The sequence below is a fragment of the Mytilus trossulus genome, chromosome 8 (genome assembly GCF_036588685.1).
Source record: "Mytilus trossulus isolate FHL-02 chromosome 8, PNRI_Mtr1.1.1.hap1, whole genome shotgun sequence".
Classification (NCBI taxonomy): domain Eukaryota; kingdom Metazoa; phylum Mollusca; class Bivalvia; order Mytilida; family Mytilidae; genus Mytilus; species Mytilus trossulus.
The window spans coordinates 29,332,819-29,346,700 of record NC_086380.1 but is presented as its reverse complement, the minus strand read 5'-3'; the positions used below and the strand labels follow the sequence as shown (position 1 = coordinate 29,346,700).

Here is a 13,882-nt window from a genome sequence, read left to right as displayed (position 1 = left end):
CGTACTATAAACATAATTTACATTTAGATTGACCTCGTAATCAATAGAGGACATATTTATATAAAAAATACAATTTGATATTGATAAAAGATTTCTAAATGTTGATTGACAGTTGTAAATAAGTTAACCGATTTGCAGTTTATTTTTATTTTAACAATAAGGTGGTGTCAATTATAATTTAATCTTCACAATCTGTGCTTGTGTGGAAGGTTCTGCAACCTTATGTAAACAATTTAAATGCCTATAAGGTTAATTGTCACTCTAAAAATATAGCTAAAGGTCATGGTGAAATTAATGTTCTGCAATCAAAATATTCAATGTCTGTATGAGCAAGTTACAAAAAAATAAAATTCAAAAAATATTACAAATGATCAGAAGTTAATATTGCAGTAAAGAGATTATCCAAGAGGTTAATAATTGTAAATATTCTAACATAATTTGTTATTCTTTACTTAACTAAGGCTTCAATTACAATACAACGTATACAGATTTTTTTAGTGTTCGTTTACTTAAACATCCCGTTATTTTGTTATTGTGCTATGATGACGTTTAGTATTCTTGTCTATATCTTTAATAATTTGCTTTCTCTTTAAGCCTTTTTTGTGCTTCTTTAATACATAATTATTTGTTTTCATAGTTATTAAGATTATAGCACAATGCTGAATGCAATACCCCTACTTTGACATGTCTGTTTGTTTTGTTCACACATACATGTCCATATATTGGAATTTAATGCGACTGTTATACAAGTAAGATGGGTAGTCCCTTATTAAATTAGGTTCAACCCTCCATTTTCAACATAGATGTCTGTATCAATGCAGGAATATGACAGTTGATCAGTATTTATGTGATTGCTTTTTGCAATAATTGTTTTCATTCAGGAATCAATTAATGCTTTTGTTCAATTTCATAAAAAGGGTTTATCATTCGTCTGGCGTAAATATTAGATTCATTCCTGGTATCTATGGTGTGTTTATTTGCAACCACTGGGTCGATGCCACTGCTGATGGAGATTTATTTCAAAGTTTCAATTGATCACAATCATGCAGGGAATAGGATGTGTTCGTTTACTTAATCATCCCGTTATTTTGTTATTGTGCTATGGTAAAGATTAGTTTTCTTGTCTATATCTTTTATAATTTGCTTTCTCTTAATGCCTTTTTGTGCTTCTTTAATACATAATTATTTGTTTTCATAGTGATTAAGATTAGAGCACAATGCTGACTGCAATACCCCTATTTTTGACATGTCTGTTTGTTTTGTTCACACTCGCATGTCCATATATTGGAATTTGATGCGACTGTTATACAAGTGAGATGGTCAGCTACCAATAAAATCAGGTTCAACCCTCCATTTTCAACATAGATGTCTGTACCAATGCAGTTGATCAGTATTTATGTGACTGCTCTTTGCAATAATTATTTTCATTCAGGAATCAATTAATGCATTTGTTCAATTTCATATAAAGGGTATATCTTTCAACAAATTCATTACATTGTTGGGGCGAAAAGGCCAAACAACACACATCAATTATCAGTTCCATTGTTTTGCTTTGAACTCTTATTGTCCTCGTACAGCAATTCAAACCTTTTACACAACTTCTTGTTTTGAAGACAACATAATCTGTTCTTTCTATAATAAGTTTTAATGACTGATTTTTCTTTCTTTTTCGTTTTGTTCATTTAAATTTGTAATTAAGTTCTTAGAGTGGCCTTTTTATTTTGTGGAAGAGAAGGAAAATGATAAGCCCTCGTATTTATCATAAGTTAGACTGTTTGTGTTTTTCTTCTTATTGATTCTTGACATTTGGCTTCGTTCAAGAATAAGTGATCTGATGTATTCTCTGATCAGAAAATATTCATTTACTAAGTATTAACACTTTGAAAGTTGTATATATGTATATGTTGTATGGACGAGTGTCAATAATTGAAACCTCGAGTTATTCGTCTGTCTTCATAGTGATTTTTTTCTTTTATTTTCACCTAAATGTGTAGTATTCTGAAATAAAAGTATTATGAAATCCAATGATGTCATTGATTTTCTCCTGTTTCATAAGAAGAAAAAAAGGGTTTACACAATATCCATAGTAAAACGTCGTATTTTACTATACATATACACTTTAAACTGTCTTGGTCCATTTCATTATGTTTTAGAGTACCATGGTAATTTCAACATGTCAACATTTCCACCACATAATATAACTCCGATTTTCTTTATACCAGGATCCATCTGTTTTAACTTCTCTGACATGGCAGCAGCTACTGTAGCTCCAGCAGCGGCTTCTATTGCCATCTTAAATAAAAAATTAAAAAAAAATTACTATATAGCATTACAATCATAACATTTATTTAATGTTCTACGTTCTAATTTCCATTTTCATTTTATTTTTATGGAATAACAAAACTTAATATTAGCCCGATTGTTTCTTAGTAAAATAATTCAAATTAAAGAATTATTAATAAAAACAGATGTGTTCAGATAAAGACAGACAGACATTTCAAGTCAAAATAACATCTCATCCTAGTCCGTACTCAAATGAACACATCTTTCGTTTGTAATTACATTAAAATTAAAACTTTTTATGTTCTCCAGACGCGCGTTACGTCAACAAAAAACACACTCAAATACAAAAAAGTTAAAAAGGCCAAATCAAGATCAAAGTTTAAAATTATTCAACACTAAACATCCATAAACGTATTGCCAAATACAGCTAAGGTTATCCATTCTTGAGGTAGAAAAGTCTTAGTATTTCAAATATTCGGCAACAAAACACACATCAGTGACGCTCGATTACAATCAAGTTAAAAAGGCAAACAAAAGGGCAAAGTTGAAGAGTATTGAGAACCAAACATTCATAAACGTATTGCCAACGACAGCTAAGGTTATCCATTCCTGAGGTAGACTTTGTATTTCAAAATTTCAAAGTTTGGTAAACAGATAACTTATAATTATAACCATTTCAATGATAATACATGTCAACACAGAAATGCTGACTACTGGGCTGGTGATACCCTCGTAAAATAAAAAATCATCCAGCAGTGGCATGGACCAAGAGGTTGTAAATAAAATCATCATAGATACCTAGATTGAAATTTGGAAATGTCAACCTTTTGTATCTAACTTGCATTTTCTTATTATACACCGGGAACTTTCAATAACTATTATATAGTGATCTAAAGTCATCAAGCTTTCATTTGATATCAATATTTCCCAAATGTTTTACATGTTTACAAAATAACAGTTATGCAAACAAGGAACTACTTTGTGTAAAACAAGTTCTTTCTAACAAACCCCGAAAAAGGGATTCTATATGTATAGATATTTTTTAAACATCAGATTTTATCAAGCGTTCTTAAAAACAATGACAAATAATGATTGACACATTTAATGTTACACTAGAACACACCCGTGATATCACGGGTCCGTGACTGAATTAAAGTATATAACTATGCGCAAGCCTTATTTTAGTATTAGTATTGTCATCTGATAAAGTCATGCCGATTATAAGATACACAGTTTTCTCTGCTTTCAAATCTTTCTGTTTGAACCCGTCGAACCGGAACTTATCAATTATTGGTAATATTTATTATTTGGAAAAAAGAGGTCCTGGAATGGAGTCAACAGCATTGTCCTATATTACTATAAATAAAGTTGAATTCTTTGTTTCGCTGTTTTACGTCATGCCCACAAACAAATTGAAAACTGTACCTATGCGCCTTATTTTTAGTCCAGATTTTTAGTAATCGTATTGTTATCTTAGAAAGTCTTACTGATTAAAATACTACAATAGGTAACAATTTGACTATTTAGTAGTGTCAACCTTGTGATTATGACCCGTGTATATAGCATATTAATCCTAAATACACCGTTTGGTGGTGCGCCTGTCAGATGCGGAACGTACAGATAAGGTAATAGGTAACAGGTGAATATACTATTGGTATCGGTATCGGACTCGACCCGGAACTTCTTAATTATTGGCAATATTAATTACGTGGAAAACAAAAGGGCCTGGAGTGGTGTAATTTTTAATCTACACCTTTGTACTATATTAGTTATATATAAAGTTGAATTCTGTGATTCGTCGTTTTTATGTGATGACGGCTTACAAATTGGACCTCGTAATTTTAGTATTATAGACAAGACATGATACTTGTATCTACGTTAGTCATTCTTTTTTTTTAACAACGCAAGACCGAAAATTGAAATTGTGCGCTGTTCATGATATTCTTTTCGAGTGTGTTAACGCATGTGCAAATTATGATTGCAAATATAATAGAGTAAGTGATCACAAGAGTGTTGAGTATATAATGTTACCTTCATATACCGGAAAGAGAACACCATTCCATTAATAATATCTTCATTTCCCTAAATAGAAAAATCTATCAAATTAGAAAAGTAAGACCATGTAAGTGCAATACATTATGCATAAAACTACAATTGCATTACATCGCTTTTAACCTCAGGCATATATTACTTTAGCTGGATTTGGTAAAACTTTTAAGAATTTTGGTCCTCAATGCTCTTCAACTTCGTACTGAATTTGGCCTTTTTAACTTTTTAGTATTCGAGCGTCACTGATGAGTGTTTTGTAGACGAAACGCGCGTCTGACTTATATACAAAGTTTAGTCCTGGTATCTATGATGAGTTTATTTAGTAAACGTGGATATTCAGTTGAAAAGAAATAAAACCAAAGTGAATTGAAAGCTAATACACTATTTCTTAATGGCTTTCATTGATTGGGAAGTGGGAATACACAGATTGAGCTTACTATCACACCGAGTGTTGCACGCATTATATTTCATTGTACTAGTTTGTATGCTATATCTAGCTAAGTACATTACACAGACACCAGATTACTTTTTAAGTTTTATGTCATATTGATGTCGACTGTATGTTATGTTGATGTTTTATGTATCCTTGACCTCTCGTCTATTTTCAAACCATATTATGACTCTTGAAATGCAGTAATGCATTTGTGATTCAGGAATTTATCTGTTAATTCAAAAGTTTCATTTATATATTGCAACTTTTTTGACAAATGAATAAAGTCTTTTCTATAAAATTCCATAATTTTCCATTCTACACTTTTCTTGGCGTTATAAAATTCTGAAATTAGCAAAGAAATTTAACCAATGTTTGTGCATGCAGAAATATAAAACGTCAACTATTTTATCATTATTGCAAACAGTAAGTTTCAACTATTACTGGATTACTCATAAATTGCTTAACCCTAATTTTATATCAAAATCAGTGTTATTAAAGTTTTGTCTTATCTTTTATTTTAGAATGAATTTAATTATATATTGTTAAATGTGATGTTATGAATTTTATATGATATATTTAGACTAAAACTCTACATTTTACTCGTATTTTTTGTGTGGTTTTTTTTTCATTATAGTAAATATCACCTAGTCCAATTTAAAAACTTGTTAAATACTTTTAAAAATACAAAATTTAAAGAGTACCTGTTATAAACACTAGACATTAATGTTTTTCCTAGAGAATCTGTATGTGGGGAGAGGTAGTCTAGTTTGGAGAAGTATTCACTAGACAAATGCATCAATGATTTCTTCTGTTACATTGAACAGTTGAACTTACTAAACTGCCAAATTCCAATCGGACGTTGCTATAAATATATACATGCAAATCACGTAACACCGATCAGACCACTTTATTAAGCTTACTTTTAACTGATGGATGTAGGAATTGCAGATAAACATATTTCTATATCCTTTACTTACATTGACATTATTTTAATTGTGCCATTCTTTTTTCTACAGTTTCAAATAGCAAAACTTACAACAGTGAAAACCTCCTTTTCTACAAATCTACAGATGATTGGGACGGTGAGATTGCCTAATTGTTGACTCATTAGTCCTTCGGCAATAGTATCTATAAACTGTGGGGGATTAGGCCACAATCTGTTGCCTATAACAAAATCATAGTAAACATTTACAACAAACCTACATTTACTATACAATCCAGTTAAGATGTAAAAGATGTACATTTAAAACAGAAAAAGAAGTGATATAATTAACAATGAGACAGCCATCCTCAAGAGATCAGATGACATATAAATAAACAATTGTAGATCACCGAAGAGTGATACCAATGAACAAAATGTGTTTTTTTAAACTGGTCTTTGCGCTTGAATTTGTTTGCTAATAGTCAATTGATAACTATCTTTAATATAAAAATCATCTTCGGTTGTATTTCAAAAAAAGGGCCGGAAACAACAATTTCAAACATGAAATCAAACAATTGTGAATTCAAAGATAGTGTAAAATTTTCTTGTTCTTGCAAAACATATTCTTTTTTATAATTGTTATCACAATTATAATTAATGAATATCATCTTAATAGCTATTTATTGAAATAATAAGTACTACCTAGGTAACGAAAAACTAAGCAAAACGAAACATACAGTTATCCAATAAAAGTGGGCGATGAAAGGTGATCAAGCAGATTACGCAGAAAAATTAACGATATGTTGTCAGCTCATTCCTGTAATATAAAATTGAAATATTTACCTGCCCTTAAGCTCTCCTCAGCCATTTTACCTTGGGGTTCTACCATAAAAACTGAAACAGAAATAATGCAATTTTATTGACAGAATATGGCTTGCCTCTCAATAACCAGGGTGTGCGTAGGAACGACATTTCATTGAAATTAGTAATTGCAATTTACTGTTGTATACATTTTAATTCTAGTATTTTACAAGGTTTCACTGAATTTTGAAACATTGTTTAAATAACACATAGCTGAGAGTGTGATAGAGCAGATTGGTACCCCGAGAAAACATTGTCAACCGCGACGAAGCCAAGGTTGACAATGCCTTTTCGAGGGGGTTCCAATCTGCTTTATCACCCTCTCAACTATGTGTTATTTAATTTATTATACTGAATGTCCTATCATTATTGGCTTTTACAGATTACTTTTCTTTTAAAAGTATTTTTTATGACGTCACGTTCATAACATCGTTACGGGCATTAGAAAAAAAACAATAAAAGTCAAGCAAAATGTTTTATTTTATTTATTTTAACAGTCGATAATAAAATCTGAACCAAAACGTTGAACTTTAGCATTGTATTTAATTCCTTGATGTAAATTCAATTCATTGTTCTTTGAATTATTGATTTCTGACTGGTCTAGACGAGAGGGTAACATTAAAAAAAATTGTCAACCGCTCAGCCATGTGATAGAGTAAATTGACACCCTCGTCTTAACAAATCAAAATATGGCATTTTATCGTGAAGTATAATAAAATGTAGTTATTCATTCCAATTGCAAAGTAATATCATATAGACGCTAAAACTGATTTTTTTTCAAAAAGGTTATGGACGATTTATTTAAGGTGTAAGTAAAGTTTGGAATGTCGTTTTCTGGTGATCTATTACTCTTTAAAAACTAGTTCAAATGTAATTGTAATGAAAATATAACAAATTGTAAATATTACTTTTTATATTTTTGTTGATAGATTTAGCAGCAATAGATATACCAGATATCATTCCGCCTCCACTAGCTGATACTAATATCGCATCTAAATCTGGTACGTCCTGTAATAACTCCAACGCGATTGTTCCCTGAAAATTGAAATTTAATAAATTAGTCATCATTAAGGGGGCTCCTGGGTATAAATGATTTTTTTTCTAATATAGGATTTCGCTATATTTTTTCATAAATGAACTTTATCATATACTTAAAAGAAAAATGAAATAAAAAATGGGGTCACCGTTCATTTAAGCTAAAATCTGCTTCTGGAAAAAACATACATTTTTGTTAATGTCCCTTTTTTCTGTTGAACTAATAGGAGAAAAAGAGGAAATATCGAAATAAAAAAATAAAAAAATAACCTAATATAAGAAATCGCTTAAATTTTACAATAATTTAGTTTATGTACAGTTTATTTGAAAACAATAATAAAAAATATACGTCACCGATGAGTTAAAAAAGATATTTCAAATTTAAGGCAAAAAAAGGCATTTTCGCACCAAAGGGAGATAATTTGGAGCTTTTTCAAGTTTTAAAGTCATCTGGGGCCAAACCAAATCATTTTTGTGGGTTGTTTTTTGTACCATATCATAAAGTAACAACTAATAGACGTGTAATAAATAAAATTTGAAATGAAAAAATAAAGGTTTAATTTTTTGCTAAAGTTTTTGTACCCAGGAGCCTCCTTAAATCATTAGTTATGAACATTTCAAGATAAAATGCTTTGGACAGAATTATGTTATAAATGATTAAAAAAAAACAAAAGCTTTTTTCATGATTGGGAAACACGAATTGAATGGTAAAAATTATTTTGGTACTGATTTGCCGGTAAATATTTAAAATGCTTCACTTTTGATGCAAGATTTTATCGCTGTGTTGAAGGCCCGTTTGGCTGTGTTTTGCTCTTTCGTCAATTTTTTTTGATTTAACACATCAAGTTCCACGTTTCCATTCTTAATCATTGAGTACTGCATTTTTTGTTTGTAAAAAACTTTGTTTATTTACGTACAAATACACTGATAAACCCTCAAGGTTATACGGGTTTACTCCTGTACAGAAAAAAAAACATTTGACTATACGAGCGTCACTGGTGAATCTTTTGAAGACGACACGCGCGTCTGGCGAGCACAATTACATGGCTGGTATCTCTGTTGCGTTTTTATTTCTTTTAGTAATGCTGTCATTGAAAATGATATGGAATTCTATGTATCCAAAGAAAAGTTTGACCTTTGAAGGAAAACAATAAAATCAATGAACAAGAGTGTCATTAATTATAAGTCACTGTAATGATATACTCATTTACTATAGAAGGAAAGCCTGTACCATGTCTAAAATATGACATTTGTTTTCCATTCATTTGATGTGCTTGAGCTTTAGATTTAGCATTTGATAAAGGGCTTCCAATCTTAATTTTACTGGGAGTTTTTTTTTTTTAATATTTTTAAATAACTTTTATCTATAAGCTGATTTTTGTTATATCTTTAATATGCATAGATGTGCGTGCCGTATACACAGCTACTTGTGTATAGTTACTATTTCTGTACTAAAATTTTGTTGTACTGGAAATCTACTTTTAAAATTCAGTACTATTTTGTTACTTTAAAATTATTGTAATATTTAGGTACCTGTATTTTACAGTACTTTATTTGTACTTGAAATGTAGATACTACAGATTTTTGGTTACTACCGATACCATGGTTACATTTGCAGCATTTCGAAAGTTTTTCTATTTCAAATCTCGTAAAGTTATGATTTTCAAACATGGTATATTGTCTAATTTCTGTACCAAAATATTTAGTACAAATCAAGTACTGTAAATTACAAGTACCTAAATATTACAATAGTTTTAAAGTAAAGAAATAGTACTAAATATTAAAAGTAAATTTCCAGTACTGCATTTTTTTAGTACAGAAATAGTACCTATGCAAAAGTAGCTGTGAGTATAGATATGACAACTAAAAAAATATTGTTTGAATTGTTTTATTGTTTATTACCCATAACTACTTTTACTCATATTACATGTATTGTTTACCTGTCCATGTATAATGTCATAATGATCAGAAGTATGGATTATTTCATATCCTTCATTTGCTGCTATAGTTTCACAGGCTTTTAATCTAATTGTAGGTTAAAAAAACATTGTTAATAGCTATGACCGTCCAGTTCTTATTACAATTTAAGACAATTTATTAGTGGGTTTTTTCTGACATAATTCATGCAGTGCTGAATTTATATTTTCATGACTGAAGTTCTGTATGATCACTGTAGTCTAATGGTAAAGTATGTATTGGTAAAAGTTAAATAATAAAACAAAAAATGTATCCAACAGTTTGGATGATGTTTAGTGTAATGCCAACCGGTTTGATATTGTTGAACATTTTCTTGCACATATTGATGACCATTCCATGTATTATCATTGATATGAGCTAACGTTGCCTATTAATTCTTGTATCGTTTATTCTTAGGTAAACCAACGTATGAGATTATTGTGGCAGAACAATAACTGTAAAAATTTGAACAACCACAAATTAGAAAATATTTGAACTTAAAAATCACCAACTGATTAGAAAAAGAAATGCAAACAATCATAGCTAAAACATTGAAATAAGTTCTGTTCCAATAGTTGCAATCGTCTGTATGCCCTTTCCAAGTAACTAATCACGTTTGGTTGATGTCAAAAGCAATAAAAGAAATAAAGACAGTAGCATTGCTGCAAAAATGAGTTCATATCCTTGTTCAATTGCCAAACAGATAGTCCATAACAATCGTGATACTTGCTTGTGAAAAGATGACGTCAATAACATGTTTGATTCGTTTAATTGACAATCGTTCATATATTATTTTTTCCACAAAAAAAAAAATCTGATCTTTCGTGTGAACCAATTGCAACCGTTAACTCTGTTGATCGAAATAAACTGCGATTACCAATAATAAAAACAAACTGATCGATCTTCTCCATTTTTTATTTCGCTTCCAGAAACTTAAAAGATCGCTGTATCTTAACTTTAAGACTAAATCAGAATGTTGTAACTGCCATGTATCAATATATATAAAAATTAATGCAATATCACTTCAGATATTGTTTTAATTGTTATCATCAACCGTAGCGCATGCATGTGGTGTATTTGGAAATTAGTATGTCGTTCATTATCACTGGACTAGTATATATTTGTTTAGGGGCCAGCTGAAGGACGCCTCCGGGTGCGGGAATTTCTCGCTACATTGAAGACCTGTTGGTGACCTTCTGCTGTTGTTTTTTTTTATTTGGTCGGGTTGTTGTCTCTTTGACACATTCCCCATTTCCATTCTCAATTTTATTTTATACTAGCATATATGTCTTAGAAAACAAACCTAGATATAGGATCATATTCACATGTTACTACTTCTGCTCCATAACCTTGTATTGCTGTGACTTTGAATTCATTTGTCGTTTTGGGAACAACCACTGAGCACTTTACCTCTGCCAAACGAGATGCCCATGCTGTGGCGAGACCATGATTGCCACTACTATAAGCTACCTGTGAAAAATGTTTTAAATTAAGGGCTCAATTGATATATATTGGCAACATCTACAAGAAAATATACAAGCGTATTTAAAAGATGCTTTTCTAAAATATATATTTTAGATTCATTTGTGTAAGTTTTCCTCGACCGGTGTGTTTTTATTTTTTATTCAGTATTTTTTTGTTTAGTTAGGAGATGTTTCTATGCATGTTTGCCTTGAGTAGAAAATGTATTCTTATATCACTTGTTCTATGGAATATTACAGGTTTACAGATATAGGAAGATGGTGTGTGAGTGTCAATGAGACAACTCTCCATCTAAATAACAATTTAAAAAAGTAAAAAAGTAATTATAGGTCAATGTATACATGTATTATAAATAATCACTTTCGTGTTTTCTTTGTTACACTATAGACTATACCATAAAGCTTTGATCTTTTTCTATAAACCATAAATGTACTATACAATAAGAAATGTAATTTAATACTTACGACTCCTTTTAAATCAGGAGTTTGCTCTTTTAGTTTCAATATCTGAAATGCAATGCAAAATTTCAATTTTTTAGTAATAAGTTCGAAAAAAGGGCTTTGTTATTTTGATTGCGAGATGTTTTTTAGCCCACTCCTTCCCAGAACATACAGATGGCTACATAGAGGATATACTAAACTAGCATGATATTTATATATAAAAGATATGCAAATAAGGAGATGTGGTATGAGTGCCAATTTAGGTAACCATAAGGCCTTTAACAATAATAAAAACGGATACCGTATAATTACGCACATTTAACTAACATCACATTTTTGCCATCTGATTGAAGTCATAAAGTCATATGCAAGTCATGAAATGCAACACATCGCGTTTGGTGATATGTTCAGATAAAACAAAAATCATATCAAAAATTGTGTATGTGTTTGCCGTCCTGAACCAATGAATTAGAGGTCATAGGATACGGTTTTTATCCTTAACAAATGTAGGTATTACGTTTTAAGTTTGAATATGATAGGGAAGCTTCATCACATTTGCAAATAGAGATGACTTCAAATGTTTCTTATCAGAACTCTCAATTTTTTAGTGTTAACGCTGCAATTTATAAAAAGAGCATGTATATGGAATACTACATCCTCAGAATTCCAGACATTTTGCTTGATAGAGGGTTTCTGCTATTGAATGAATGGTTTTAAAGGAATTTGTTTTACTTCTGACTACGCATGTTGCAAAACTCTCGTTTCTTCTGGTTTAAATTACTATTATCGCATCGCATGCACACCTCTTATATCATGTATATGCCAATGTGTTCATTATGACGAATTGTGAGAGTGAATTAATTACAAGTCATCATGCATGAACTTACAGTATTTAATGCTCCTCTAGCTTTAAAAGATCCAGTTTTCTGCAAATTTTCACACTTGAAAAAAGCTTCTTTTCCAATCAGATTGTTAAATGTCGAATTAGTATAAATTGGTGTTTTATGAACAAACGGTTTTATCCGTTCGTGTGCTTTATGTATACAATCGATATCTTCCCTCCTAGACATTTTTGCAAACAATATTTTAGTGTGTGACCTTGTACATGAATTCAATAAAGCTATTTCCTTCTGTATTTGTAAATGACAGTATTACAGTTGCTGACCTTGTACCAAGACACGTCCTTCCTATACATGTATGTACAAGTACATGCGTATATATAAATTCATGGAGTAAAATTGTATTCACCTGGCCAAAAAAACTGCGTTTCGACCTCAAACCTTTTTATAAGTTGTCTCAATAAAAGAATACTTTGCTTCACTTTCGTTAAATTCTAATGATATTAAAACAAAAAACTCCAAGGAAAATTCAAAGCGGAAAGTCCTTTCTCAAAAGACAAAATTAAAAGCTTACACGCATCAAACTGATGGAAAACAACTCTTATATTCCTGTTTTGAACCAGGTATTTTCTTATGCAGAAAATGATGGATTACACCTAGCTGTATAACAAGCTTAACTTGTAATTTGTATGTCAAACCTATTACATTGACATCAACGTGTGAGTAAAATTAACTTTGGTAACCAAAATGAAATCAAAAAGAAAAAACGACACTCTATACACAAAACAAAGTAGATAAGCAAAAACGTAAGACATGATCACAAAAAATGACCATAGCACAATAAAACCACAGCGAGATGTATAAATAACGAGCCACGTAAAAAATGTAATTTGATTCAAATGAACAAAACATGCGGTTTTTTGGTTAAACGTAGATACATGAGTTGTACTTCTAAAGTCACGTATCCGGCCAACGTATATATACACCTATTTCACTGAGACTTGATATTTATAATACACTTAACCATTAAAATAATCAATTATAGTCTACAAATGAGGACAATTTTTGTACATTTTTATGATTTTTAATGTTAGTTTCTTTTATATATTTCGGAGATATGTTTGACCTCCATTATCACTGAACTAGTGCACCTTTTTGTTTATGGGCTAGCTAAAGCACGCGTCCGGAGCAGACTCATATCGATGTACTGGAGAACCATTTGTCTCCTTCGTCTGTTATCCGCTCTTTGATCGGTTTGTTGTCTCTTTGACACATTCCTCATTTCAATTCTCAATTTTATTGTATAAAAAAAAAATAACTGGGTCTCCTGTTTACGAAGCGAGAACAGTGTTAAACATGTTTTAACTGACATTAGTATATATTTTTTAACATCTCAAAAGTTGAATTTGTTAATAAGTGAAATTAACTCAGTCTAAAACGCGAACTGCAATGTCAACCCTAAATTCTAGTAATTCAATTATTACCGTTCGCTCACAACAGAAGAAGGATGCAGGAAGATTATAAATGTATTCTATACATGATATATACGTTTTGTATTCATTTAATCAGTACACTTGCATTT

The 13,882-nt window shown here is 30.6% G+C and overlaps 1 protein-coding gene across 1 annotated transcript; it reads right to left on the bottom strand.

The window, feature by feature from the left end:
* Positions 1 to 2,101: 2,101 nt before the first annotated feature.
* LOC134681810 (probable serine racemase) lies at positions 2,102 to 12,624 on the bottom strand. The gene is made up of 9 exons (XM_063541449.1): positions 12,349 to 12,624; positions 11,486 to 11,527; positions 10,843 to 11,009; positions 9,524 to 9,608; positions 7,457 to 7,583; positions 6,531 to 6,581; positions 5,802 to 5,929; positions 4,315 to 4,365; positions 2,102 to 2,292 (listed from the first exon to the last, which is right to left on the bottom strand). The coding sequence occupies exons 1-9, from the start codon at positions 12,529 to 12,531 to the stop codon at positions 2,143 to 2,145; spliced, it is 984 nt and encodes a 327-aa protein (XP_063397519.1). The 5' UTR covers positions 12,532 to 12,624; the 3' UTR covers positions 2,102 to 2,142.
* Between the last annotated feature and the right edge of the window lie 1,258 nt (positions 12,625 to 13,882).